At 43.3% G+C, this 25129-nt stretch overlaps 1 protein-coding gene across 3 annotated transcripts in view; it reads left to right on the top strand.

Moving 5' to 3' along the window:
• UBN2 (ubinuclein 2) overlaps positions 1-25129 on the top strand; it is a 105554-nt gene that overhangs the window by 13853 nt on the left and 66572 nt on the right. For all 3 annotated transcript variants that reach the window (XM_034774776.1, XM_034774790.1, XM_034774782.1), the window contains exons 4-5: positions 14945-15082; positions 16499-16611. In XM_034774776.1, the coding sequence (XP_034630667.1) occupies positions 14945-15082; positions 16499-16611 (251 nt within the window). The remainder of the gene's footprint in view (positions 1-14944; positions 15083-16498; positions 16612-25129) is intronic.

The raw sequence follows: 25129 nt of genomic DNA on the forward strand, positions 1-25129 counted from the left end.
CTCATCATTTAGCAGTAAGGCATTCTCCAGGAAATATCCCACCCTCTTCCACCCTCTAACTTCACCACCTCAACCAAGCTTCACAATCATCATTGCTGTGTACAGTATTAGTACAGTATTAAATTTTTTGTTTAAAACTTATACTGTGTGTGTCCCTGGAACCTAACCCCTCCCCCCATTTACATTAATTCTTACGGGGAAATTGGATTTGCTTAACATCGTTTTGCTTAAAATTGCATTTTTTCAGGAACATAACTACAACGTTAAGTTACTGTAAGTACATAAGGAGTACTGGTGATAAGCAAATATGGTTTAACAGCAAGATTCAATAGCTTATTTAACCCAAACTTCAAAAACTGGACATCCAGTTGAAATGAAGTAAATAGAAGCATTAACTTAGTCCAGGTAAAATCTTAGATGGAAATTAGGCTATGGCCTAGTCTAGACCTAAAACTTAAGTCAGTCTAACTATGTTGCTCACAGTGTGTGAAAAATTCACACCATTGAGCCAACCTAAGCCCCGCTATACACACTGCTAGGTCAATGGAAGAATTTTTCTATCAACCTAGCTACTGCCTTTCGAGGGGGTGGATTTACTACAGTGACAGAAAAAACCCTTCTGTCACTGAAACAAGTGTCCATGCTGCTGTGTAGCACTTGTAGGGTAGACCTATCCTAAGAGGGTATTTGAAGAGAAGTTAGTCAGATATAAAAACAAATAGCAGGAAATTCTTTAACTATATCAGAAGCAGTAAACTTGTGCAGAATTCATTGAATATCAGGCAATTAAGGGAGCAAACACGCTGAGGGAAATTCTATTGCTTGGGATAAGTGAAGTGCTATCCAGGCAAGTAAAAATGTAGGGCTTCCTGCCTGTAGGACCAGGGCAATAGCAGTCGTCTGGGTGTAGGCTGGGTCGTATCAAGCCCAGCAGTATTGAGCTGCTATTCCTAGAGGAGGGTGGCCAGAAGGCTTGAGAGAGGATGGAGCAAAGAGAACTGAAGTGAGTCATAGCCAGAGGGAAGGAGAAGGAAATTGGACCCAAGAGAAGTGCATTGGTTGGCATATGTCATGCAAAGCCTCATTTGAATGTGATGTTGGTTAGTACTTTAATCAGAGGCAGAAATTATGTCTGGGCTTTTTAGTGATAGTTATGTGCTCAATGCAATTAGAATAGCTAGAAAGAAAAGGAACAATTGATTTTTTTTGTTTGAGGGCCATTGTGCATTCTCACTGAGCTGTGGAACTGCCTCGAATAGCAGTGTCTGTTGTAGGGTGCTCAGGAGATCTCATATGAGGATGACTTCATTGCCCTATTTAAAGGAGATCAGCCAGATCTCACCCACCTCTGTTCATTTGCTGCCACTACAGAGAGCAAACTGAACTCGCTTTCATTTCCTCAGGCTAGAACTTCCCTTAGTCTAGCTTGATATTTACAAGAAAATTGTTAATTTAGAGTAGCATAGAACAGTTTAGTGAAGACACCCTTCCCATGTCTTGGGAACCTGCCAGGTCCCAAACCAGGCTAAACTAAAAGTGACATGGAAGACCAAATCAGCATCATCTATTCAGATCCCAGTAACCTTGATGGTGATGCAGGCAGCCTACATTTTGGTGCCTACCCTCACTCAGCACCACTGCCCCTCTTCTCTGACACCAAACCTATCCTCCATTGCCCCTGTCTTGGCACTGAGATCCACTCAGAGGTCCATCTGGCTAAAAGGAAGGAGAAGAGGAAGCACATCTCCCCACAAGAGACATAAGCAGAAGAAAAGGAGGAAGTACTCTCTCTTGACTCCTGAGGGCCTGGAAGACACTTAAACAGTACTTAAACTGTCACCTCTTCTCCACATGCCACATCTCAGCACCGACTGGACTCCTCATTGCTTCAGATCCTAATAAAACTTTGACCTCTCTGTGCCCGAGTTGGGAATCCACCATGGAGGCTACTAGCTGCCCCACCGCATGGTTTGCTGCCTGACTTTGCTGACTTCTCCAATCTCAATCTGGAACTGCTGCAGGGTACCTTAGACTCCTTCAGAATTAAAACCAGAGGGTCCCCCAACTTGATCTCAAGATTCTGGTCCTCTTCCCTTGCCTCAGATCCAGACAGTCTTCACCTCGTCTTGTGGCCCTACATATGGGACTCCATGAAAGACCTGCTGGAGGCTGCAAGATCAACGCCGGCATAGACCTTCACACTGACATCAGTGCCAATACTTCTTTCAGCACTGTGTCCTCCTCTAGCATCAGTGCTTTTACTAGCTTCTCTCTTCCTCACTTGATGTCAATGCAATCTTCCTTGCTTTCAGCAGATTCCTCAGATCTGCAGGTAATCTGCCTATAATCTGAGAAATACAATGAGATTTCTTCAGAGGAAGCATATAAATTCTCTTTAGAGAAACATACAGCTGGCACCTCACTAGAGGATCAGATTAATGCTTCATCTCTTTTTCCCTTCTGACTAATAAATGTTCCAGAAACTATTGGGCAATGGCAAATATTACTCCAGCTAGCTGCAAGAAGGGGTCACAGCACTGGAGAAATCCTGTGATTTTCCCCCTGTTCAACATATTACAGATGCAGATTGGGGAGAAACTACCTCTCCCATTGGCTTCAGCCTTCTCAGTTCAGCCAAAAATACTTTTTTTATTTTTTTTTCTATTTTTTTTGTTTGGCCCTGCCTGTATCCAAGATAGCGATAGGATATACCCTGTACTAAAAGGTTTCAAAGTAGCAGCCGTGTTAATCTGTATCCACAAAAAGAACAGGAGTACTTGTGGCACCTTAGAGACTAACAAATGTATTTAAGCATAAGCTTTCGTGGGCTACAGCCCACTTCTTCAGATGCATAGAGTGGAACACACAGACAGAAGATATTTATACATAGAGAACATGAAAAGGTGGAAGTAGCCATACCAACTGTAAGAGGCCAATCAATTGAGATGAGCTATCAGTAGCAGCAGAAGAAAAAACTTTGAAGTGATAATCGAGATGACCCATAGAAGGTGTGAGGAGAACTTAACATGGGGGTGGTGAGGAAATTAAATTAGTGTAATGACCCAACCATTCCCAGTCTCTGTTTAGGCCTAAATTAATTGTCTAATTTGCATATTAATTCGAGTTCAGCAGTCTCTTTTTGGAGTCTGTTTTTTGAAGTTTTTTTGTTGCAAAACTGACACCTTCAAGTCTGTCACTGAGTGATTAGAGAGGTTGAAGTGTACTAAAAGACACTAGTTCCTGCTGCAGCATCCTTTGGCAAATTCCTTGATTGTATCTGCAATATAGGAGATTTAAGGGCAACAAGGCATCTTATAGGACACTTAAGTGCAAAACTCTGTCAGAGAGAGATGACATGGATGTTTTGGCAGGAGAGCTTACTTACCTGGTTAAATAGGCCTTTGAGTGGCCACCTATAAAGCTGTGTTGTCCCACTACAGTTTTATTTTGTTTGATGTCATAAGCCCCAGCCTTGAATCCTTGTTCAAGGAACAGAAGGAAGTGGCCCTACTCTGGTCCCCAATAGTTGTATGCTTGCTTGAAGAGCAGCCTAGGTTGCCTCAGATGCCAGTGCAAGAAAAATGACCATAGGAATGGCTCTTGGGAGGTACTTCTGGCTGAGGGCTTCTGGTCTCGTATCTGAATCCTGGGGTGGGGCTGGGGAATTCCCTTTTGAGGGCACTGCCACTTTTAGTGACAAAATGATGAAGACCCAGAGATGATCATGGCCACTCTCCACTCCCTGCAATTAACGCAGTCCTCTTCCTCAACTCTGAGGTTTTTCTAGCTGTCATTTTGCTTCCAAAGACAAGCTCCCAGGCAACACCAAGGGATACATCCCCAGAAGTGATATCAACCACCTCTTAAACCTGTTACTGACAAATAACCTCAGCAGTATAGAAGTAGGCTTCCTCCCTGTGCACCCTCACAACCATCAACATCAGCTTCTAAACAGCAATTTTGACTGTATGTTTGAGTCATGTACCGTGCCTCCAGTCTGCATCTCCTCTCCATATATTCACACTTTTGGACTTTGTCTTTCTGCAGCACCTGTTGCATGATTACTTCTGATTGCTGGTTACTGGACACCATTTATGACAGATTCCATCTAGTTACACACATGACCACCTTGCCACCCTCACCTTTCTCTTCAAACACCCATCCTATAAGAGAATCCTGGTGGAAGAAGTGGATTTCCTTTTCAAGAATTGAGTCAGAGAGGTGGGACACTGTGAACAGTGTCTGCAGGAAAACTCAGGGAAAGTGAGAATAAATCCTATTTCCTGATCCCCAACAAGAGCAACTTTCTGAGACCCATCCTTGACCTCAGAATCCAAAACGGATCTATAAAAGCATTCAAGTTCAGGATGCTCTCTAGGGGACATCTCTTCCTTATACCAGAGAATAGGTGTGCAGCCCTCAATTTAAAGGATGCCTGCTTTCATCTGGCAATCAAACATGCTCACATCAAGTATGAGAGATGGGTCACAAGATGCTAACAATTCAGAGGCCTGCCTTTTGACTTGTATACAGCCCCAACAAGTGCCTCGCAGTGGCTGGTGCACACCTCAGAAACCAAGGAATATTTGTCTACCCGTACTTCGATGACCGGCTCCTGAGGGCTAACTCACCGAAGGACCTCTCCTCAGAGATCACTACATGTGCAACTCCATCGAGTCTTTGGGACTGTTAACTGGAAGAAATTGACACTTCAACCTGTACGAAGAATCATTTTAATCAGAATGGTCTTGGACACCACTCAGGCCAGTGCCTTTCTTCCACAAGACAGTTTTCAAATTCTAGACACTTTGGCAATTCTCAGGGAATAACAAGTACGTAATACGTAAACTTTTTTCCCCTAACACTACTAGGCCTGATGGTTTCATCACTCTGTCACACCCTTTGCTTGTCTGAACATGAGACTTTTACACCACTGGCCATGCCAAATGTACAGTCTTCAAAGGAGACTATTCTCAAGTGCTCCAGTAGCTTCATTAGTGGGAACAGACAATACTGCAATACAAATAATTCACAGGGACTACTGTCCTTCAGGGGATACCTTTTGCTCTCCCCTCCCTTAACATCATAATCCTCACCAATTCCTCCAATCTGGTCTGGGGTGTGCATTACCAAAACTGCCAAGGACATAGGCCAGGAAACACTTGAGTCTACACTTCTTATCAAGATACTGGAACTTAGGTCAGCTTGGTGGGCCCTCAAAGCCTTTCAGCTATCTCTGCAGCACTGTGTAGTATGCGTGCTTACAGACAATACAACTGTCCTGTATCACAGCAGCAAATAGGGAGGAGTATATTTGTAGCTCTCTTCTTGCTTCCACAAATATCTTTGGCTGTGGTGTATCCAAAGCCATTCAGTAGCTCTTTGCCTTGCAGGCGAGGCGAACGTGTGGGCAGACTTGCTTAGCAGGAAGTCTCAGGACACTGGCTCTGCTGCATTCAAGGATGGCTTGTATTGATGATCCTGAGACTGGGCTACACCCCGCTGGAGAAGCGGGACCTTGCCGCTGCCCCCAGGCCGGGACTCGCCCAAGCATCGCGGGACAGGATCGCCTCACCTAGGGTCGCACACCCAGCCAGGCATGCTTTTTGAAAAGCTAGAAAGTGCTTTGTTGGAGTTCATATTGGTACTGAAAGACAATCCTGGCCATTATTTTTGAAAACTTATCCTTAGGGGCAGCAAACCTGAAAAGTAAATATTTCTGGATCTTTAGAGCTATAACTGCAGAACAATCAGATCTACGTACTTGAAGCTGCCAGATTACCAGGCTATGGCAACTACCAGTCACATGGTTTCAATTTCTTGACTCCATACAGTGGGCTAATGATTGTGAAGTAGGTCTAAGACTGACAAAAATTACAGATATTGAGAGAGGAGGTAAAGGAGAATGTGCTATATCAGTGGTTAACTCTGTAGTTACACCTGAATATTATCAAGCTTACAACAAATGACATTTCATGTGCATGTTTAATAAAACCTTTTAACCACTAAGCCCACCTGCATCTCAGGATAAGTTGTGCTTGATGGAAATGTGTTCTCATTGTCCTACAGCACTGTAGTGGAAGAACATGGATTTTCCACAATGAGCTTAACAAAAACAAACCCCTGTGTCTATATATACACCAAACCATCTCCAGGACTTAACACAGATGTGACTGTATAATTCAGTGTGAATGTTTCTGCCCTGTCAGTCTTTTTTCTACTGGCTTGAAGCTGGAGTGAGGGATACAAGTAAAATATTTGTGGACACAACAAATGGTAGTATTAGTAAAAGGCTGAATTAGTGTTCCTACCTATGACCAGATCTAGATTTCAAAACCAAATGGACATCCATAATATTTAGGTATTTGAATTTTTATTTAGGCTGCATTAGAATTGAGACTATGGTAGTTCTCTTACATAAAGAGACAAACCTAAATATTTCTGACTGAGATTCAGACATGCTAAACATAAGAACAAAAGTAAGGAGCCCTTCCACAATAGTCCAAAACAGAATGACTAGAGTGCATGATTGTCTAAAGAACTGCCTTTAGACAGTCATAACAGCAATTGATTTCATTTTTAACTTTTGAGAATGAGTCCGCAACCCAAGAGAGGGACAACCTTTCTTAAGGCTGGCCACACTGGGTCAAACCAGTGATCCATCAAGCCCAGTATGTTGTCTTTTGACAGTGGCTGGTGCCAGATGCTTCAGAAGAAGTGAACAGAACAGGGCAATATACCTAGTGATCCATCCCTTCTTGTCCAGTCCCTGTTTCTAGTAGTTAGAGGTTTGGGGACACACAGAGCATAGGGTTGTGTCCCTGATCTTGGGTAATAACCATTAATGGACCTATCCTCCATGAACTTACATAATTCTTTTTTGAACCCAGTTATACTTTAGGCATTCAAAACATTCCCTGGCAATGAGTTTCTACAGGTTGACTGTGCGAAGTATTTCCTTTTGTTTGTTTTAAACCTGCTGCCTATTAATTTCATTGGTTGACCGCTGATTTGTGTGTTATGTGAAGGGGTAAATAATACTTCCTCCACACCATTTATGATTTTATAGACCTCTATCGTGTCCCTCCTACTAGCCATCTCTCTTCTAAACTGAACAGTCCCAATCTTATTAATCTTTCTGCATATGGAAGCTGTTCCATAGCCCTAATAATTTTTGTTGCCATCTCTGTACTTTTTCCAATTCTAATACATCTTTTTTGAGATGGGGCAACCAGAACTACACACAGTATTCAAGATGTGGGCATACCATGGATTTATATAGTGGCATTATATTTTCTGTCTTATCTATCCCTTTCCTAATGGTTCCTAACATTGCTTTTTTGATTGCTGCTGTACATTGAGTAGATATTTTCAGAGAACTATCCTCTATGACTCCAAGATCTTTCTTGAGTGGTAACAGCTGATTTATACTCCCATCATTTTGGAAAACACAATCTCAACTATACATACAATGTGCATTACTTTGCATTTATCAACATTGAATTTCATCTGCCATTTTGTTGCTCTGTCGCTCAGTTTTGTGAGATCTCTTTGCAACTCTTCTCAGTCTTCTTTGGACTTAATTATCTTGAGTAATTTTGTATCATCTGCAAACTTTGCCACCCTACTGTTTACCCTTTTCCAAATAATGTATGAATATGTTGAACCTCACTGGTTCCAGTATTGATCCTTGGGGGACCCTGCTATTTACCTCTTTCCATTTAGAAAATGGACCATGTATTCCTACCCTTTGTTTCTTGTCTTTTCAACCAGTAACTGATCCACGAGAGGACCTTCCCTCTTATCTCATCATTCATTTCTTTGCTTAAGAGCCTTTGATGAGGGATCTTGTCAGAGGCTTTCTGAAAGTCCAGGTACACTATATCCACTGGATCACCCTTGTCCACATGTTTGTTCACCCCCACAAAGAATTCTAATAGATTGGTGAGGCATGATTTCCCTTTACAAGAGCTGTGTTGACTCTTCCCCAACAAATCATGTTCATCTATATAATAATTCTGTTCTTTACTATAGTTTTAACCAGTTTGCCTGGTACTGAATTTAAACTTAACAGCCTGTAATTGCCAGGATCGCCTTTGGAGCATTTTTAAAATTTTGGTGTCACGTTAGCTATCCTCCTGTCATGTGATACATGCTGACTTAAGCAAAAGGTTGCATACCACAGTAGTAGTTCTGCAATTTCATATTTGAGTTCCTTCAGAACTCTTGAGTGAATACCATGAAGTCCTGGTGATTTATTACTGTTCAGTTTATCAATTTTGTTCCAAAACCACTGCTACTGATAGCTCAATCTGGGACAGGGCCTCATATTTCCTCCCTAAAAAGAATGGCTCAGGAGTGGGAATCTCCCTCACATCCTCTGCAGTGAAGATTGATACAAAGAATTCATGTAGCTTCTCTGCAACGGCCTTGTCTTCCTTGAGTGCTTCTTTAGCATCTTGATTGTCCAGTGGCCCCACTGATTTTTGGCAGGCTTCCTGCTTCTGATGTACTTAAAAATTAACGGCTTTTTTTTTTTTTTTTTTAGTATTTTGCTAGTTGCTCTTAATCTTTCTCATCAGTCAGCCATATCTGAAGTTTTAGCTTCTATGGTCCTGTGATAAGAATTTTCCCCCTAGCCTAACAGCAAATAAAGAGGATTAGGACATTTCAAAGAAATCATTCAGCTTCTTTGCATTAGGAACAAGGAGGAACAAATTGATATTATTACTATTTATTCATCCTTCATTGTTCTGTTCTTGATTTATTTCCCCTCCTCATTTTATATCCTTTCATGAAGTGATCTCATATGCTCATATCTTCAGTTGCCATCTCTATCCCAGTGACTCACGTTCACTTGTTTGCTCCATCTGTTCAATTCTGGATCTTGGCCTGTCCCCAACATTTCCTCTTATTGGTGTGTCTCAGCTCAAGCTGACATAGCCAAAGAGCAATTCCTTTTCTTTCTTGAGAGCCATCACTTTCTCCATTTCTTTCATATTTGACAAGCACCAATCTCCCTGTTGCTTAGGCCTGTATCTTTGAGGTCACCTTTGATTTTTCCATCTCCTATGCCTCATACTGCTAAGGCACATCCAAATGCTGTCTCTTGTTCTTTCAAAATAGTTCAATAATCCATTTGTCTCTATCCATACACTGCAGTTGTGATAGTTCTTGTAATCTTTTCTTGTAGGTATTGTAAATGTCTTCTCTCTGGACTCCTAGTCACAGGTGTTGTATAGATTTCCCATTCTTTGACCATTCCCCATAAAAAATGCTGTCACCAGAATCTTATTTCTCACCCCTCAAGCTGACCATTTCATCCCTTCACTCCCTCTTCCGCTTCATCAATCTTAAGATGTTTGTCTCATTTTCATTGTCCTGGATAGCTCAGTGGTTTGAGCATTGGCCTGCTAAACCAAGGGTTGTGAGTTCAATCCTTGAGGGGGCCACTTAGGGATCTGGAGCAAAAATCAGTACTTGGCCCTGCTAGTGAAGGCAGGGGGCTGGACTCGATGACCTTTCAGGGTCCCTTCCTGTTCTGTGAGATAGGTATATCTCCATATATTGTTATATTATTTCATGCTGCGCTCAATGCCCCACTCTTCCAGTCCTCTTGCAAGCACTTCTTTCATGACATTCTGTGGAATGTTGTTCCTGAGTGAATCAACAAGACTGCTGCTACTCTGTGTTCAGAGCCTTCTTGAACGTACACTGCTAGCAAAATATCTACAAGAAATTGACTGAGTGAGGGTAAACAGAGTAGGAATAAATCTATAGTTACCAACATGGCCTGTCAAGGATGGTCTGGGTGTACTTGGTCCTGCCTCAGCTCAGGGAGCTGGACTTGACTCCTCAAGGTTCCTTACAGTCCTACATTTAGATGATTATAGTGCATAAGGTTAATTTTGAGGTGGTATAGTGTTTTATGCTACCATTGGTGGTATGTGACACATTCATGAGCTAGGAATGGTAAGGTGGTAACTTTTGCAGATGACCATTCTGTAGGCTACTTGAGAAGATAGTGAGGCATTTCAGATGCCAGTTGAATGGGCAACATGATGGTAGATGGTATTTAATGTTGACAAAGTAAAGCACGGTGGAAGTAATTATATGAATTATTCAGAGACACTGCTGAGTTCTAATTAAGTGAAATTACACAAGAAGACATCCTGTGTTTCACTGAGCTGTCTGCAATGATACCAACGCTACATTGAGCAGAGGTTCAAAAAAAGCAAATAAAATATTAAAAGTATAATACTGAAAATATTGTAACACTGAATATATTATAAAACCCCTACATAAATTGATTATAAATATTATAAAGCTTATACGTAAATTCATGGACCCCCCTTTACTTGCAATGTTCTGTTCTATCTAGTCACCTTATCTCAAAATATATATCACAAATAAAGGGTCTAGGAAGAGGTGATGAAAATAATTAGAGGCATGGAAAGATAAGGACCATTTAAAGATAAATTGAGAGAGGATCATGTTAGAGGCATGCAAAAAAAAAATGAATGGTATAGAGAAGGTAAATTGGGCATTCTTTCTCATACTAGAAAAATAAGGGTGAATTCTGTGAAATTGAAATGCAAACACATTAAAAATTGATAAATGGAGATATTTTTATTCAACTTACAATAAATCTGTGGAGTCTGTGGCTAGTGGATCTTGGTGAGGCCAAGATCTTAGTAGGATTTTGAAAAAATCCAGGTATATTAAATATTAAACCTGCATACTGCAGCATGTAAGTCACCCAGTAACTGATGGAGTTGTGAAGAAATATTCTATGTTGACCTTTGGGTGATTATTCAGTAACTGTCTGCTACATGGTTTCATGTACCGTCATCTGAACCTTCTGGTAACACTGGTCTACAATTTTTGAGAACTCGTCTGCTTCAGAGATAAAATGTGCTATTTATTATGTATTTTGATGTGCTGTATTCAAATATGACAATTAAAACAACTGGCTACTGTTTCTAAGATATTTAAGTTTTTACATTTTATGTCTATGTATATTGTGTAGATAGTAGTGTTTTAATCATAGGGTGACCAGACGTCCCGATTTTGTCGGGACTGTCCCGATATTTGCTCGTTTGTCCCGCGTCCCGACCAATGTTTGGTCGGGACACTGGACAAACAAGCAATTTTTGCCCTCCGCTCTGGCTCGCGCCCCCTCCCTCGCCCCAACTCCGCCCCCTCCTTCCCCCATTGGATAGCTCCCCAAATCCTCGGCCTGGCCCCACCCCCTCAACTGCCCCATTGGATCCCTCCCCAAATCCCCGCCTCTTTCCGAAGCACGCCGCATTCCTGCTCCCTCCCAGGCAAGCGCTGGAGGGAGGAGGCCCGGGGACAGCGGGGTGAGTCCGGCCTGGCCCTGGCCCAATCGCAGGCAGGAGGGTGGGGGGTATCTGCAGGGGGGCAGCCCCGGGTCCAGCCTGGGGAACCGACTCCCTACGCGCCCATGGGTGGGGGGGCAGCAGCTGTCCGCGTGGGGACTCTGGTTCCTCGGGGCTTCACCTCCGCCACGTGCGCTCCGGCCCCGGAGGGGTGTAGTTGGCGCTGGGTGCCAGGCAGATGCCTCTGCCTGACACGCGGCGAGGGAGAGGCGGAGTAGCAGCTGGAAGGGCCGGTCGGGCTGCGGCTCCGCCGCGGTGCTGGGGATAATTAGAGTCTGTCTGCCTCCGGGGGGCGGGGCGGGGGGAGCAGTGCATGCCTGGCTGGGTGTGCGACCCTAGGTGAGGCGATCCTGTCCCGCGATGCTTGGGCGAGTCCCGGCCTGGGGGCAGCGGCAAGGTCCCGCTTCTCCAGCGGGGTGTAGCCCAGTCTCAGGATCATCAATACAAGCCATCCTTGAATGCAGCAGAGCCAGTGTGCTATTTCACAGATGGGCCCAACCAATAATTATTACCACTCCCTGAAGCCTGCCAGGGAAGGGGCTGCCACACGCTGGTGCGCCCGCGGCCAGCCCAGGACGGTCTCCGCGCAGGGACTTGGCGGGGGTGCTCCCCCTGTCCGTGCCCATCTCCGCGGCATTGGGCTCCGGGCGGGGGTTGTTGCATCCCGGGACCCGGGGGCCGCTGTTTACCAGCACCAGCCTAGGCGCTTCCCGCTTGTTCGTGCTTTTTTTTTTTTTCTCCCTACCGGCTTTTTTATTTTTTGGCTCTGCCCCCTTCTCCCGCCCCCTCCCCCCCACCCCCCCGATATTTCGCCTCTCTGATCTGGTCACCCTATTTAATCATAAATTGTAAACCTAGGTCTTTTCCTGTGTTTGGTTGCTTTATATGATAATATTTCACCTGTCCTGTTTATGTAACACTTTAAAAATCAGCAAAAGGGTTATATAAATAAAATTTATTATGAAACAAAAGGCAAAAAACTATTATGTACATAGTTTAGTCCTATTCAGTGTCTACTCGGCGCTTCTTGGCTTGTCCCTTGTATTCATTAAATAGAGCATCTCTTGTCACTGTCCAGCAATAGTCTGCAAGCATTGATGGGCTCCATTTGCCCTGATAGCGTTTCTCCATTGTTGCAATGTCCCGGTGAAATCGCTCGCAGTGCTCGTCGCTCACTGCTCCGCAGTTTGGTGGAAAAAATCTAAATGAGAGTGCAAAAAATGTATCTTTAGTGACATGTTGCAACCAAGGCTTTTGTATGTCTTGAGGAGGTTTTCCACCAACAACCTGTAGTTGTCTGCCTTGTTGTTTCCGAGAAAATTTATTGCCGCTAACTGGAAGGCTTTCCATGCCGTCTTTTCCTTGCCACGCAGTGCATGGTCAAATGCATCATCTCAAAGAAGCTCACGAATCTGAGGACCAACAAAGACACCTTCCTTTTATCTTAGCTTCACTTAACCTTGGAAATTTTCCACAGAGGTACTTGAAAGCTGCTTGTGTTTGTCAATGGCCTTGACAAAGTTCTTCATCAGACCCAGCTTGATGTGTAAGGGTGGTAACAAAATCTTCCTTGATTCAACAAGGGGTGGATGCTGAACACTTTTCCTCCCAGGCTCCAGTGACTGTCGGAGTGGCCAATCTTTCTTGATGTAGTGGGAATATCTTGCACGACTATCCCATTCGCAGAGAAAACAGCAGTACTTTGTGTATCCAGTCTGCAGACCAAGCAAGAGAGCAACAACCTTCAAATCGCCACAAAGCTGCCACTGATGTTGGTCATAGTTTATGCACCTCAAAAGTTGTTTCATGTTGTCATAGGTTTCCTTCATCTGGACTGCATGACCAACTGGAATTGATGGCAAAACATTGCTATTATGCAGGAAAACAGCTTTAAGACTCGTCTTTGATAAATCAATGAACAGTCTCCACTCACCTGGATCGTGAACGATGTTGAGGGCTGCCATCACACCATTGATGTTGTTGCAGGCTACAAGATCACCTTCCATGAAGAAGAATGGGACAAGATCCTTTTGACGGTCACGGAACATGCCAGGAGATTCCACTGCTGTAGTCTGGAACCCAACAGCTCTACCTTACTCTTGGGTAGTTCCAAATCCATGACAAGGTCATTCAGTTCACCTTGTGTTATGAGGAGTGGTTCAGAGGAGGAGGATGGGAGAAAATGTGGGTCCTGTGACACTGATGGTTCAGGACCAGAAGTTTCATCCCCTTCCTCTTCCTCGTCTGACTCAAGTGAGGAGAATGATTCTGGGGTGCATCAGGAACTGGCAGTCCTTCTCCATGGGGTACTGGGTGTATAGCTGATGGAATGTTTGGATAATGCACAGTCCACTTTTTCTTCTTTGACACACCTTTCCCAACTGGAGGCACCATGCAGAAGTAACAATTGCTGGTATGATCTGTTGGCTCTCTCCAAATCATTGGCACTGCAAAAGGCATAGATTTCCTTTTCCTGTTCAACCACTGGCGAAGATTTATTGCACAAGTGTTGCAGCATATGTGGGGGGGCCCACCTCTTGTCCTGATCTCCAATTTTGCAGCCAAAATAAAGGTGATGCAAAAGTCACTTCACCACAAACATAGCAGAAGTTATCTGCACTGTTCACACAAGTACGAGGCATCTCTGCTCACTTTGGCGAAACAGAAATGTGTCCCTTTGCAAAATCAAACACTGACAAATAAGAGAGCACGACACTGTATGACTTCTAGAGCTGATATAGGGCAATTTGTTCAGCAGAGTGATGTAACTTCGTTATGATTGCATCATCCATGACTTCTAGGAATAACATGATGCAATTCATATCATATGTGACGCAATACCAGCTTCAGATTGCATCATTCATTGTTTTGCCTAAAAAGCAAGTACTGTCCAAACCCAGTCATAGATTTATTCATAGATCCAGTCAAAGATGTATTTTAGTCATTTCTGGTTTAAATTGAGATCCTTTCCCTTTATAACTCACTTATCCTCCGCCATTCCCAAGTCAAGGGTCGTATATACTGACCCAATAGCATATCTTGAAAACTAGAGCCAATCAACAATTTTAAGCATCATTTTCGTTCTCAGTGACCCAGAATTAGTAAAGTTTGACTACATTTATTTCAGAAGCATTTTGGCTGTAGAGCAGTGTAATAGACACTGTCAGTGACAGAATATTGAGCTAGATGGACCACTGTTATTACATCTCCTAACAGGTGGTGTTTTTTGGTGTGCCACTGCTTCCACTCCATGGATAGTGTGTTATCAACAGTGTGGTGACCCTAGCCTTCTCCCAAATATGAATTTTTATTAGTTTGCTTCAAAAGCAGTGGATTGGTACTGTGACACTAGCACTCCACAGCCTTGACAAATAACTTGCTAGATTTCAAATCATAAATATACCAATGCTGCTGAAAAGTTATGTAAGGTGTTTGCGTTTAATACCTCATGTTCAGAGACTGTATTTAAGTAAGTGAATTGTTTCCTATTAATAAGGTGATAGATGTTGGTTAATTACCCGACTCTTCTATTTCCTGCCCAGTATGATGAATTGGTTCCTGCATCTCTGACAACCAAATATGGGGGATTTTACATCAACACAGGAACACTGCAATTCCGCCAGGCATCTGATTCAGAGGATGAAGACTTTGCAGAGGACAAAAAGCACAGGCCACCTAAAGTAAGTGATCTTAGTTTCTCTTCCTCCTGGAATTTATGGCTGATTTGAAAATTAGGAAAGCTTCGTAATCTGGGTACAACAAAATGAGAAGACTGAAAGCTTGCTGATAAAGAGAGATAGGTGATGTAGGGGTGAAAGTGGGCCGGTACGGCACACCGGTAAGAAGCCGGTACCAGCCCGTACCCAGCCGATGTTAAAGCGCTGCTGTGGCAAAGGACTCTCCGACAGGTACTACCAACTGCGGGGGGCAAAAGGGGAAGGTGCCCCGGGGCTGGCGATTTAAAAAGGCCCCTCCCGGCCTTGATCCGCCAAAGTGCGCAGCCCCGCCCCCCCCGGAGCACTGCTTTACTGCATTCTATTCGAATTCGTGTTATATCGGGTCGCATTATATCTGGGTAGAGGTGTATCTTGCTGCTCACGTATAAGGGGCTGGGACGTCACAAGGTTTCCTAACATAAATAACCTGAGATTTCTGCAGGCTATCCAGCCTTCAAAAGCTACACAGCGGTTTAAAGCTGGCAAACAAATTGGACCCTTACCATTTTAAAAAACTTGTTGAAGTCTGCTCGTGTTATTTCGATAAAAACCAATATCGCCATATAAAAGAAAGTTCAATGTGAATTCCTCAAGATAACATTTACAATTTCATGAAATTTTGCAAGATTAAAATTGTTCCTAATGCCTAAAAAAGTCTTGAAAAAGTTCCCAAAATATTTCTCTTGAATATGTTACTTAAATGTAGTTCTGTTCTGAAAAGTGACTGCTTTTTATTAAAATTTACACTGTCTGTTTCTGTCTCTGGCTGGTTATAACTCATTCTAGAATCTGTTTATACTACCCGTTGGACGGGGCCAATGAGATTGCATGAGTTCTGTGTCCTTCCTAGAATTTTCCATCTTCTCTGATGTTGTTGCCTGCTGCTGGAATTTTTCTTTACTTGGCAGAACAGTTGAGGAACCAGACATAATGTCTTTTCCAAGGCTGTTGTTGAATACATTCAATTATGTATCTTTTTAATTTTAAAAAAATACTTTGTTAATATTCAAGTATTGCCATACACTCCAATAGCACAAGGGTGGAACCTTATTCACATAGCTGGAGTAGCGTAACATAGGTCGACTTTACCCATGTAGTGAAGACAAGCCCTTAGTCTAAGAACACTTATGTCTAATTTGTCATCTGACGTGGTGAGAAGCAAAAAGAAAGTACATAAGAAAATATGTAATTGAGGCCTTGAGCTCTTGGTGGGCTAAACAGGTGAAGGAGTGCCCTTCACACTTTTTTTTTTTTTTTAAATACAGTTGCTTAATAGTGATGATGTCAGATCTGAATTGCTAGACATGAGGCTGAAGCACTTATTATTGTATAAAAACATTGTAGAGCAGAGGTAACGCTATCACTTTTTTGGTTCTTTAGGTATCCAAACTAAAAGAAGGAGAGGACCGTGGGATTAAGAAGCGGAAGCGGAAAGAGGAGGGCACAGAGAAGGAGAAAAAGCCTCGGAAAATGAAAGTTCCTAAGCAGCTGGGGTAGGTCGGTCTGTCAGGTTTTTAAAGGCGAGGGCACCTCACTGCAACAAGAGAAGCAATAGCTTAATGTCCCCTCATCCCCTGTTCAGTTCATTTGCCAGTCTTGACTTTTTTGCTGAATATAGTTAAACATAAATAGGGTAGGTAGAATTTGAGTTTTTAATTTTGAGGGATATGGATTTTTTTTAAAAGCTTTTTTTAGATTTTTATCTATTTAAATTTTCACAGCTGTGGAAAATTATGGAAGGGGTCAAACAATTATTTAATGACAGATGGTGAGATTCAAAAAAGTTAATGCTTTATCACTGTTGGGGAAAAAATTGTTAACATCACATGTCAAAATATACAAAGGAAATATCCTTAAATCAGACTTTAATAAGTTCACAAACTTTATTTTTCTTACTTTGCCTATCTGAATTTCCATTATTATAGATAGAAATATTTTTTTGTGGGTTTGTGTATGGAGAAATCGACGTTGGCTGACACTTACCGATAAAAATCTAATCCTTCCAAGCCTAAATGTAAAGTTGTGACATGTGACTTTCAAAAGAACAGTGAGGGAGTGGGATAGAAGTAGGATCAGTCTATTGTACTAAAAATGGATATATGTTGCTGTTTTAAGGCTAGGGTAGTGGTGTGTGTCTGGGTGTTAGTGGTACAGCCTTTATATAAGATTTTTCAGTCCCTATCCGGGGACTTCCAGGCGTTAGCACAATAATGGAGTTTATATCATACTTCCCAATTTAAAACTACTTTTTCAGGGGCTTAAAATAATGTGACCATGAATTTTGTAAAAATTGTTCTGGGCTGCAGTTTTACAAACAATATCTCTGCTCAATTAGTCAAGTTTGATTTATAAATTTTACTTTTACCATTCTTATTTAAAAAAACAAACAAACCAAAAACTTGTGTGGAGAAAGTCAGTTGCCTAAAGTTGGAAGGAAACCCAAGTGTGACAAGATTAAAATGCAAGTTTGAGACTGTTCCTCTCAGTAATAGCTGAAACTTAAGAAAACAGAAATTTGTCATGTAATTAGTCTATAATAGAATATGATGTTGGGTTTATTTTAGTTGCTTGGGTAACTAAATGGGCACTGATCTAGTTTTCTGTCCAAAATTTTATTTTCCTTTTGAAGAAGAGTGGGAGAGAATTTTACAAAATGTAATATGGACAAAAATGTTTTCACTTAAATAAGAAAATTAATGGATATTTTTCCTCTACATTTATACTGCAATATTGTCAACCGAGATAATATTAGTGTATGCGAATCAGAAAGTGAAAACATGCAGGCTAGCGTGTCACTGAACAAACTGAAGCTTCCATCCTGCAAAGACTTATGCATGTTCTTAATTTTACACACTTTGAATAGTCCCATTGATTTCCATGGGACTACTCACTAGTGCATAAAGTTAAGCATGCGCACAAGTCTTTGTTGGTTGGAGGCTTCAGTTTTTAATTTCTGGCCCATCACTCTGCTTCACTTGTGAAAATTTGAATAGCTTTAATTGTTTTAATAATCTAAAGTGGTGATATTAATCAGAAGTACCGTATATACTCATTCATAAGCCAAATTTTTTTTAGTGAAAAAGGGACGCACCAGAGAAGGGGGTCAGCTTATGAACGGGTATAGAGAGGGAGAGGTAGGACACAGCCCCTCCTCCCAACAGAGGGAGCAAGGAGAGGCAGCACAGTCAGCAGAGACAGAAGGGAAGAGGTGGGGCCAGAGTCTCTCCGCTTCTGGCCACCACTCTGCCCTTTCCCCAACCTCCAAAGCAGCTGCAGCTGTGCCACTCGGCCCTGCCCCCCAGAGCAGGCTGTGGCCGCACCACCCGGCCCGGAACGTGCTGCAGCCATGCCGTCCAGTCTGGCCTGCCAGAGCAGGTTGCAGCCGCGCTGCCCAGCCTGCCGGAGCAGCTCCAGCCAGGTCAGAGACATCCTCCCCAGATAAGGTGGGAAGGGATGGGAGGGGAGAGTGTGGGGGTCCTAGGCTAGGGGTGGGGTCATGTGGAGGGTGGTCACAGGGGTTACTCCCCTGACTCCAAGCTTCTTCCCCTCCCTGCTCCCCCCCCCCCCCCCCCCCCCCACACACACACAAATTTTCCCCACCAGTTGCTGTCCTGGCCCGTCAGGGTAAGCAGCTGGTGCGCTGGGACACTTTGTTTACTTAGGTTTACCTCCGTGCCTGCGGACGCTCAAGGTAAACAAACCATCTCGGCCCCCCCAGCAGCTTGTCCTGATGGCTCGGGAGCCAAAGTTTGCTGACCCTTGAATTATAGGGTCGGCTTATGAATGGGTTATAAAAATTTTCCATTTTTACTTATCCATCTTTGTGGGGGTCGGCTTATAAACGAACCGGCTTATGATCGAGTATATACGGTATATGTATTACTCAAGGTATTAAAGGCTTGCAAAATGAGGCCTTTAAGTTCACAGATTTGTTCTTTTTGGATGAAGAACTTTAAGTAGTTATGTAGAATGGAAGTTTTGGACATAGGACATTTTTTAAAATGCCAGTATATTGCTATCATAATTCTACAATTCTCATCTTCAGTATTCTTTCAGCATGATTTTTATCATAAGGAATTTAAGCAGTCTTCTACAAGATGAAATCTTAAATCTGAAGTATCAGAGGGGTAGCCGTGTTAGTCTGAATCTGTAAAAAGCAACAGAGGGTCCTGTGGCACCTTTGAGCCCAACAGAAGTATTGGGAGCATAAGCTATCGTGGGTAAGAACCTCACTTCTTCAGATGCAAGTAATGGAAATCTCCAGAGGCAGGTATAAATCAGTGTGGAGATAACGAGGTTAGTTCAATCAGGGAGGGTGAGGTGCTCTGCTAGCAGTTGAGGTGTGAACACCAAGGGAGGAGAAACTGTTTCTGTAGTTGGATAGCCATTCACAGTCTTTGTTTAATCCTGATCTGATGGTGTCAAATTTGCAAATGAACTGGAGCTCAGCAGTTTCCCTTTGGAGTCTGGTCCTGAAGTTTTTTTGCTGTAAGATGGCTACCTTTACATCTGCTATTGTGTGGCCAAGGAGGTTGAAGTGTTCTCCTACAGGTTTTTGTATATTGCCATTCCTGATATGACTTGTGTCCATTTATCCTCTTGCGTAGTGACTGTCCAGTTTGGCCAATGTACATAGCAGAGGGGCATTGCTGGCATATATAACATTGGTGGACGTGCAGGTGAATGAGCCAGTGATGTTGTAGCTGATCTGGTTAGGTCCTGTGATGGTGTTGCTGGTGTAGATATGTGGGCAGAGTTGGCATCGAGATTTGTTGCATGGGTTGGTTCCTGAGTTAGAGTTGTTATGGTGCGATGCGTGGTTGCTGGTGAGAATATGCTTAAGGTTGGCAGGTTGTCTGTGGGCGAGGACTGGCCTGCCTCCCAAGGTCTGTGAAAGTGAGAGATCATTGTCCTGGATGGGTTGTAGATCACTGATGATGCGTTGGAGAGGTCTAAGCTGAGGACTGTAGGTGATGGCCAGTGGAGTTCTGTTGGTTTCTCTTCTGGGCCTGTCTTGTAGCAGGAGGCTTCTGGGTACACGTCTGGCTCTGTTGATTTGTTTCTTTATTTCCTTGTGTGGGTATCGTAGTTTTGAGAATGCTTGGTGAAGATCTTGTAGGTGTTGGTCTCTTTCTGAGGGGTTGGAGCAGATGCGATTGTACCTCAGTGCTTGGCTGTAGACGATGGATCGTATGGTGTGACCGGGGTGGAAGCTGGAGGCATGAAGGTAGGCGTAGCGGTCGGTGGGTTTTCGGTATAGGGTGGTGTTAATGTGGCCATCGCTTATTTGTACGGTGGTGTCTAGGAAGTGGACCTCCCGTGTAGATTGGTCCAGGCTGAGGTTGACGGTGGGGTGGAAGCTGTTGAAAGCATGGTGGAATTCTTCCAGGGTCTCCTTCCCATGGGACTAGATGATGAAGATGTCATCAATATAGCGTAGGTAGAGAAGGGGCATGAGTGGACGAGAGCTGAGGAAGCGTTGTTCCAGGTCAGCCATAAAAATGTTGGCATATTGTGGGGCCATGCGGGTGCCTATAGCGGTGCCACTGGTCTGGAGGTATATATTGTCACCAAATTTGAAATAATTGTGCGTGAGGATAAAGTCACAGAGCTCAGTAATAAGTTGTGCTGTGTCATCATCAGGGATACTGTTCCTGACAGCTTGTATTCCATCAGTATGTGGGATGTTTGTGTAGAGAGCCTCTACATCCATGGTGGCTAGGATGGTGTTTTCTGGGAGGTCACCAATGCATTGTAGTTTTCTCAGGAAATCTGTGGTGTCACGGAGATAGCTGGGAGTGCTGGTGGCGTAGGGTCTGAGTAGGGAGTCCACATATCCAGACAGTCCTTCAGTGAGAGTGCCAATGCCCGAGATGATGGGGCGTCCAGGATTTCCAGGTTTGTGGATCTTAGGTAGTAGATAGAATAACCCCGGTCGGGGCTCTAAGGGTAGGTTGATTTGTTCCTGTGTTAGTGTATGCTCCCAATACTTCTGTTAGTCTCAAAGGTGCCACAGGACCCTCTGTTGCTTAAATCTGAAGAGTGATGTAAACCTAGGTGGTGTATATACATATACTTGTGTAATTGTCTCATCCATTAATATCTGCTTTTGTATACCATGGTGATAGGGTTTTCAGAGAGCCTAATGTACACAGACAAATATAGAAATAGAGTTATGACACTCTCTGTGCTGTTAGTCCAAAAAGGAGTTTGTTACATGCTATACTAATAGCGCCATCTTTAGCTAAGGTTACACAGCCATTTTGATTATAAAGACCCTGTTTTCAATTGCTTAGTTATAAGTATGCCAAATTTTAGCCATATGGGCTGAAATTTCCCATGCTGGGTGCCTTCCTCCGGCTGGCTTTTTTGTTTGTTTAAGTTTCAGCAAAAATGGTTCAGTAGTTTGTGAAAATAAGATTAGGAAAAAGTAAGTGGTTTTGCCCGTGTTAAAATCAAATCCAAAAACTGTGTCATTGAGAAGTTTAGTGCCACCATGCTTTGGAACAGTGGCTGACAATTTGTCATCCTGGCCTTGGACGTGTCTTTCACTGTTCCTGTGATTAAACCACACACATTTGTCCAAGTTCTAAAGATCTGGAAAAAAAAATCTCAATTCATACATGCTCAATAGAGTCTTGTTGGAGTTTGGCAGCTAAATTCTACAGAGCGGCAGTGACTGAGCAAGACTTACTCTGCAGTTGCTACTTCTGGCTGCAGTGGCACTGAACAGATGACTTCAAAAAAGGGAGACTGTCTCTTTATAGTCTGTGTTCCCATTGTTGGGACTTGAGCAGCAAGGAGGAAAAAGCCTTCTGACTTGAATGCAGAGGGGATGAGAACTGGACCTGGGATGGGTGGCAGTAGAGGGAGTAGATTGGGACAAGAGGCTGGGGGGAGACTGGGGCTGAGATAGAACTGTAGAAGTAAGAGCTTGCCTTGTGGGGGAGGGAGACTGGAATTGGGAGCCAGCTGTGGGGAAGGGAAATGTGGGCATGAGAAAGGATTGGGAACCAGTTTAGGGGGAAGACTAGGATTCAGAGCCATTGCAGCAAGGAAGAGAGATCACATGAGGAGGCAGTGGTAGGTTGGGGGCTAGGACTGGCTAGGTAAGGAAGTAAGGAGACTGGAGTGAAGAGCCTGGGGAGGGAAACTGGGAGTGGGAGCTGAGGTGGAGGAGTGAAGACTCAGACATGCTGTTCAGAGGGGAGGCTAGTACTTGCTAGGTGAGAAGACTGAGACTGTGCTGAGAAGCTAGAGGGAGGATACTTATACAAAGAGCTGGGGGGAGGTCAAAGAGAAGATTGGGATAGGTATAACTTGGAGAGCTTGGGGCAGAAGGAGTGAGGCTTGAGGGGACCATTAGAGTGCACTCCCCTCCAGAACCTGGAATGTAACCCAAAATTCCCAAACCTTCCATTACCTCTGCTGTCAGCAAATATCTGTGAACTGTATTAGCAGTGTTTCTTATCCACTTCTAGTGGCTGGTCCATATACATGATGACAATCTGATAGTGCTATCAGTAACTCTGTTAGCTTAAGTGGCAGAGATGTGTGTTGTGAATCTAAAGCAGGGGTTGGCAACGTTCGGCACGTGGCTCATCAGGGTAAGCACCCTGGCGGGCTGGGCCAGTTTTATTTACCCGCTGACGCGGCAGGTTCGGCCGATCGCGGCCCCCACTGGCCGCGGTTCGCCGTCCCGGGCCAATGGGGGCGGCGAGAAGCCGCGGCCAGCACATCGCTCGCCTGCACTGCATCTTGCATCTGAAAAAGTGAGGTTCTTACCCACGAAAGCTTATGCTCCCAATACTTCTGTTAGTCTTAAAGGTACTACAGGACCCTCTGTTCCTTGTCCATATGTGTTATGCCTTTAGTTACGTGATCACATATTATATGACTTTGTAAATGACTGGAGCATCGCTACTGTGACGCCAATTTTTAAAAAGGGGTCCACAGGTGATCCCGGTAATCACAGGTCAGTAAGCCTGACTTCAGTACCAGGCAGACTGGTTGAAACAATAGTAAAGAACAGAATTGTCAGACACATACATGAACATGATTTGTTGGGGAAGAGTCAACTTGATTTTTATAAAGGAAAATCATGCCTCACCGATCTACTAGAATTCTTTAAGGGGGTCAACAAGCATGTGGACAAGGAGGATCCAGTGGATATAGTGTACTTAGATTTTCAGAAAGCCTTTGACAAGGTCTCTCACCAAGGGTTCTGAAGCAAAGTAAGCTGTCATGGGATAAGAGGGAAGGTCCTCTCATGGATCGGTAACTGGTTAAAAGATAGGAGACAAAGAGTAGGAATAAATTATCAGTTTTCAGAATGGTGAGAAGTAAATAGTGGTGTCCTCCAGGAGTCTGTACTGGGACCAGTACTATTCAATGTATTCAGAAATGATCTAGAAAAAGGGGTAAACAGTGAGGTTGCAAAATTTGCAGATGACACAAAACTATTCAAGATAGTTAAGTCAAAAGCAGACTGCAAAGAGCTACAAAGGGATCTCACAAAACTGGCTGACTCGGCAACAAAATGGCAGCTGAAATTCAATGTTGATAAATGCAAAGTAATGCACATTGGAAAACATAATCCCAACTGTACATATAAAATGATGGGGTCTAATTTAGCTATTACCACTCAGGAAAGTGATCTTGGAGTCATTGTGGATAGTTCGCTGAAAACATCCACTCTGTGTTTAGCGGCAGTCAAAAAAGTGAACAGATGTTGGGAATCATTAAGAAAGAGGTAGATAAGAGAAAATATCATATTGCCTCTCTATAGATCCATGTTATGCCCACATCTTGAATACTGCATGCAGATGTGGTTGCCCCATCTCAAAAAAGATATATTAGAATTGGAAAAGGTTCAGAAAAGAGCCACAAAAATGATTAGGATAGGTGAAGAAATTAATAAGACTGGGACTTTTCAGATTGGAAAAGAAATGATTAAGGGGGATATGATAGAGGTCTATAAAATCACGACTGGTATGGAGAAAGTAAATAAGGAAGTATTATTTACTCCTTCTCATAACACAAGAACTAGGGGTCACCAAATGAAATTAATAGGCAGCAGGTTTAAAACAAACAAAAGGAAGTATTTCTTCACACAATGCACAGTCAACCTGTGTGGAACTCCTTGCCAGAGGATGTTGTGAAGGCCAAGACCATAACAGGGTTCAAAAAAGAACTAGATAAATTCATGGAGGATAGGTTCATCAATAGCTATTAGCCAGGATGGGCAGGCATGGTGTCTCTAGCCTCTGTTTGCCAGAAGCTGGGAATGGGTGACAGGGGATGGATCACTTGATGAGTACCTATTCTGTTCATTCTCTCTGTTGAAAGACAGGATACTGGGCTAGATGGATCTTTGGTCTGACCCAGTATGGCCGTTCTTATGTATGATTAGTAGACCATATATAGCTATAAAGCAGAATAATGTTTTGTGCATCTACTTTACAAGTCTCAATAATGCATTATAGTGGCTGTTGTCATTGAGATAAAACTTCTTATGGATGGGAAGGTTGTTTTGAGTTTCTTCTGTCCCCACCTTCAGAGCAGCAATACGGATGCAAAGTTGAGACTGGATTGTTGCTCAGACAGAAATTTGCAGTCTAGGTAGGTGTACATTAACGAATTGCATGGAGAAGGCATGTCTATTCTGCCCTGCATGTTGGAGTAAGGGGATGCGAATAGCAGTGTATACCAAAAAGCTGTGCTTTATCTCTCCTATGAGGATGCTGTGGGTGCAATCTTAAAGGTCCTGAGTTCACACTAATACAGATGTGAGTTCATGCCCACAGCATCTCCATGGGGGAGTTACAGAGTCGCACTTTGGTACATACTGCTATTCACATCTCTTTAGTCTGAACGGTGGGGCATTATAGACATGCCTGAAGTTTGGCATCAAAATTGTATACCTTAGCTGGTGATTTCCACAGTTTATTTTTTATAATAATTGTTCTCTGTAGTAGCACTTCCAACCATAACTGTTAGCTAATGAAGTTC

Source organism: Trachemys scripta, chromosome 1 (genome assembly GCF_013100865.1).
Source record: "Trachemys scripta elegans isolate TJP31775 chromosome 1, CAS_Tse_1.0, whole genome shotgun sequence".
In the NCBI taxonomy this organism is placed as follows: domain Eukaryota; kingdom Metazoa; phylum Chordata; order Testudines; family Emydidae; genus Trachemys; species Trachemys scripta.